The sequence below is a fragment of the Apium graveolens genome, chromosome 4 (genome assembly GCF_009905375.1).
Source record: "Apium graveolens cultivar Ventura chromosome 4, ASM990537v1, whole genome shotgun sequence".
NCBI classification, from domain to species: Eukaryota; Viridiplantae; Streptophyta; class Magnoliopsida; order Apiales; family Apiaceae; genus Apium; species Apium graveolens.
This window is the reverse complement of record NC_133650.1, coordinates 185,743,584-185,748,263: the sequence shown is the minus strand read 5'-3', so window position 1 is coordinate 185,748,263 and position 4,680 is coordinate 185,743,584. Positions and strand designations below refer to the sequence as shown.

The following is a 4,680-nucleotide window of genomic DNA, read 5'->3' as shown; positions in this document are numbered from 1 at the left end:
GTGGTAGAAAATATAGATTAGCAACCTGTTATATGTTGTTTGGCCAACAAATATCATTCCAGGGCAGTGATCATCTACCACACTATTACATGGTGTGCATGTGAGAACTGCATCTAATTGCAGGGTAAGGGTTTATATTCCCTACCCCTTGTTGACAAAAGGCTGAAAATCAGATATCAGCCGAGTCATCTTTACTGATATTTACTCTGTTAAAGGAACCCGTCGCAGTAACCCATCTTGGGCATAAATTTACATTTGGGGTCACTAAATGAATTATGAGAACCAGTCGCTCTAAGTATTAGAGTAAGGCCCAACATGATATATTTTCTATCATTTACGATAATAAAATTGTGTACCAAGTAGAATGATTTTCCGATCTCCGATGAAATGAAATTTCAATACAAAAATGTATTAAAACCTGCTTCTAATTTCATAAATTGAAATACAAGGTACTAACTACTTTTACATGCACAAATGATTGGAGCGTAAACTATTACGGCAAAGGAAATCGTAGATGAGAACCAGCTTTGTAGTCTGATTCTGGTAGTCTTACAAAGATGAACTGTGTCAAAGAAGTTTTGAGACACTAAGAAATGTATGTGATCTGTCATCTGACTATCTGAGTATAGTAGAGCTTTACGAATATATGAATGACTATTGTGTTCGATCTTGTTTGGCCCACGAATCTCTTTCTGGGGCATCCATCATCTATAGTTTAGGTTGGAAGTCTACACCAAAATCTACCACACTACAATGATGTACATTTGCACATTATCTAAGAGTGGAGCTGGAGCTATAGTTTAGAAGAAAGATGAACTACCTATAACGAAATCTTTTTCCATTTAATGTACTTCGCTTAATTTATCATATGTGTAATGGGTGCTATTATGTCCATCTCAACCTAAAAACTAGCTCGTTAAGTAAGAATTCCCGCACACTTATTAAGCAATACCCCCTCACAACTCACACCCAAGGTGATTAGGAACAATCATAAAATAAGTATGATAGTACAAGAAGAATTATGATGAAAATTAGTATTCCAAATGTTTATTACACATAGAGGGTGCAGGAGATCGACCGTTAAAATCCTATCAATTTTACAAAGATATAAAAGTGTGCGAATGGATTGCTGCAATATCAGACCAGGAATAGAATTTATTAAGAATAAATAATAGTTTATAAAGTAAATGGAAAGAATAGTCTTAACAGAATGCAATAGGTTGCAATAAAAGAACCTTATTTTGGACTGTCGATGTTTCTGTATCTGGTAATTTCAACACCCAGGAAGTCAATATGACCAGGAACTGAGACGTGGGGTTTCTGGACCTGAACACGGACGGCAGATATCCGTGGGTGCTTGGTCAGAGTTGCAGATGCAATGAGTTGAGCTACTGTTTCTAAGAGATTTTGAGGTGTTCCCTCCGCTACTTCTTTAGCGATTCTGTGAGTTTTTAACATCAAAAGTTTACACATCTCTATAAGCAAAGTAGCAAACACTGATTTGCAAGAAAGTTAAGTTTAAAATTTTTTTTTCTGATCGAATTTTTATCAACCAATTCAAACAGAAATAAACGGCTAATTCTTCAAAGAGCAAACCAAGTAAAATAACGTTGTAGGAAAGCAGGAGAGCATATCGTATTACCTAAATTCAATTGATTTAAGGAAACAATTATTCCAATAACCCTTCAGAAATCATTTAAAATGCATCAGATATAAAGTAAGAGTCTATTCTCTACAAAACAATAAAAGATTGTTCGAAGGTTGCAAGGCATGTCAACAAAGTCTAAAACTTAACTATCATTTGCTACTAGCAAGTACTAATGAAGCAGTTTAGAGTGGCACCAAAAAATTATTGAAGCATATTACCCAGTTGATCAATTTAACCAAAAGGGGGCTACACATTATATATAACAGTATCTAAAAGATGTTTGTATTAACTTTATTGTTTTGCACGCATTCTTTGGAGAGTAATAAGTCCCCATAGTATCTGTATAAATTCAAGATTGCTCGTCTGAATTAACTGCGCCTAGTTGAACATGAAATTGTATTTAAATTTACAAGATTAGACTCTCAACAAGAAAATAATATCAATGATTGGTGATGCCCAACAAAAACAATATATTCCAATGCTATCAACTTACTGGAAGCTCATTTATAGGCAAGGTAAAGCAGGGATATACAAAACAGAGTTATGCAGTTGTAATACTTCAATTCACATTAGGCAGGCAAGGGTTGCATCCACACCGATAGATATCAGTATAACTGATTGTATCTGACAAGCAGTCGGATGTACCAGCTGGTCGAAGATCCATCCAAGCATCTATATCTATCACGAATTTCTGGCCAAGTTTCTTTTCTTCTTCCTTCACCCCGTGATAGCCATGGAATTTGAGGCCCCTCAGTACAAGTTTATCTCCCTTCATTTCTCCATCATTTGCCATACTAAAATATCATGTCCAAAAATTAAAATTTATTAAGAAGTAAAGCTTTTTTTCTTTTAACTCCTAACTATGGTCAACAAGATATGTTGAAGAAAATATAACCACACAAACATTAATACAGAAAATCAACTAACTATACATCTACAAGGCAGATCTCAAAACGTGAATTAATGGAGATTTTAACTTGATAGTTCTTTAGTCCTTTGATAATTACCCTTTTCACGTGTCTTAAACATAGTTAAGTTAACCTAAAATTCTTAATCTCTCTATCTATGGATAGCTAAGGTTTTAGCTGATCCAGAAATAAATCCGTTAAAATCACTGGGAAAAATGAAGATGGGACACCTTATAATTATAAAATTTAACAAATTAGCTTGCACTGAAATTTATAATTAAATGAAAAAAACATCAAAATTAATGTTATCAGATGGGTAAATTATATAGATTTTTCTAATTTCTGCGGTTCAAGTTGATATAAAGGCGATCTGATGGCTGGATGTGTGGTTGCTGTATCAGGGTGAATTGGCGACGGAGGATACAAAATATGGATAGGACAAATTTGATCTATGTCCCTCCCTAGAAACAGATCCTACTTACAGAAGCCACATATTTTCAGGAGGGACTTCCAACGTCCTAAAATTCAGGAGACTAACTAGTAACTACACATTTCAATTCATATCAGTAACTTTTTTTAATACTGAAATCAGAGCTGTGATAAGAAATAGTCCGTACGAAGTCATTTATGATCAATACTCTACGAAGATGATAACGAATTTATGCCTGTGTTATACACTATAGTCTATAGATTATCCGGGAGTAATCTTTAATCTCTGTAAGTGGGATGATAGTAAAACTGGGATACAAACTTTACATATGCTATGACAGTTCAATCTATTTAAGCATCTTGTGTGTAAACTCCACTGTGACTCCATCAAGCATTATCCTAATTCTGAAGTAACACTCTAATTTCTCCACTTCAAAGTCAGCTTAAGGTCATTCAAAGCTCGTCAATCCTACTCTAAAACGACACCAAAAAAGGCGATTGGCCAACCAATTGAAAGAAAATGGTTTATCACACAATGTGTAATGTGGTGTTCTTATGTAATTTCTATCAAACACAAAGAAGACATAACAATTTTATGTATGCACAGAATCAATAAATTTCCTATTAATAAATAGGCAAACTATACGACATTACGTTTCGAAATTGTGTATATTCGGGTTGCAGGGAATCAGTTACATAAACACGAAAGATTAAAACAAGAAAGTGACAAGGGATTATATAGGTAACTAAGCAGTTAGAATGACACAGATTATTAATATAAACTTCAGATACAATGACTTGTATTGCATAAATGTAAGACGAGTATAACATTTGAGGTGAACAAACCTCTAAGATGCCTCTTCTTGTTCAATTAGTATCTATCCTCCACTAAATTAGATTGCAAATTCTGGCTCTGGCATTAGAATTTTTCAATTTAAACATAAACATAACTTAAAGATGCCAATATTATTTTGCATTAATTAAAAGCTACTATTATAAGTTAATTTATTTATGTTAGCATCGGGTAAGTTGAAACAAAAACAAAGTAAAGATTATGATTGCTAAATGCAGTAGTCGCAATTCCTATACTATCCCTGGCTATTTTTCTGTGCCACGTCACAAAATATTAATGCATTTGTAGTATGTAGAGTTGTTGGAATATGTGGGTTGTAGCCCCATATTTTGAAGTTAATTTGAGCCATAATTTGAGTGGACGAATGTTGTGTGGGCGCAACGAGTGACACTTGGTATGCGTTCTCCTCCGAGAGAGTTTTCTGAGGCACTTTGAATCACTTAAAATGACTAAAAGATGGATGAGATATGATCATCCAAAGTTGGTCTCTTAGTATTGGAAATTTGTGAAAGAAAAAAAAATCTCACGTTGATTTTGCAAAGGAGCGTACATAGCTTTATATAGCAAAATACTTATGTATTTATTGCTCTAACACCTATGTGCGCGCGTTGGGGGTGCAAATCATGGGCTTTCGAGGGGCAATCCGAGCCTTGCGAAGCCTTCGATCTTGCCCGTGTGTGCGACGTGCGGACATGAATGTAGTAGAAAATTGGCTCGAATAATCACAGACTAGTTTTGCTAAATTAATTTCCACTGGGCTTGGCCTTTATTAATTTTAATTTATTTTGATTACGGATTATTATAATCCAATTATGGATTTGATTTATTAATTGATTAATTAT

General features: G+C 34.3%; 1 protein-coding gene across 2 annotated transcripts; it reads right to left on the bottom strand.

Annotated features, from left to right (window-relative positions):
* Nucleotides 1–991: 991 nt before the first annotated feature.
* Nucleotides 992–3,990, bottom strand: LOC141720477 (dihydroneopterin aldolase 2-like). 2 transcript variants are annotated; one of them, XM_074522909.1, is made up of 4 exons: nt 3,832–3,990; nt 2,245–2,442; nt 1,236–1,441; nt 992–1,129 (listed from the first exon to the last, which is right to left on the bottom strand). In XM_074522909.1, the coding sequence occupies exons 2-3, from the start codon at nt 2,439–2,441 to the stop codon at nt 1,237–1,239; spliced, it is 402 nt and encodes a 133-aa protein (XP_074379010.1). In that variant the 5' UTR covers nt 2,442; nt 3,832–3,990; the 3' UTR covers nt 992–1,129; nt 1,236. The 2 variants fall into 2 exon arrangements, 1 of the variants encoding a protein (XP_074379010.1); XR_012574390.1 differs by lacking the exons at nt 992–1,129; nt 3,832–3,990 and having other exon boundaries at nt 1,305–1,441; nt 2,142–2,387.
* Nucleotides 3,991–4,680: the final 690 nt, after the last annotated feature.

Bases quoted from the DNA above. Each gene is read 5' to 3' on its own strand.
- LOC141720477 (XM_074522909.1), bottom strand. From the start codon at position 2,441: ATGGCAAATGATGGAGAAATGAAGGGAGATAAACTTGTACTGAGGGGC. The intron at 1,442-2,244 runs GTGTGGATGCAA...AAAAACTCACAG, and splicing joins AGTTATACTGATATCTATCG to AATCGCTAAAGAAGTAGCGG.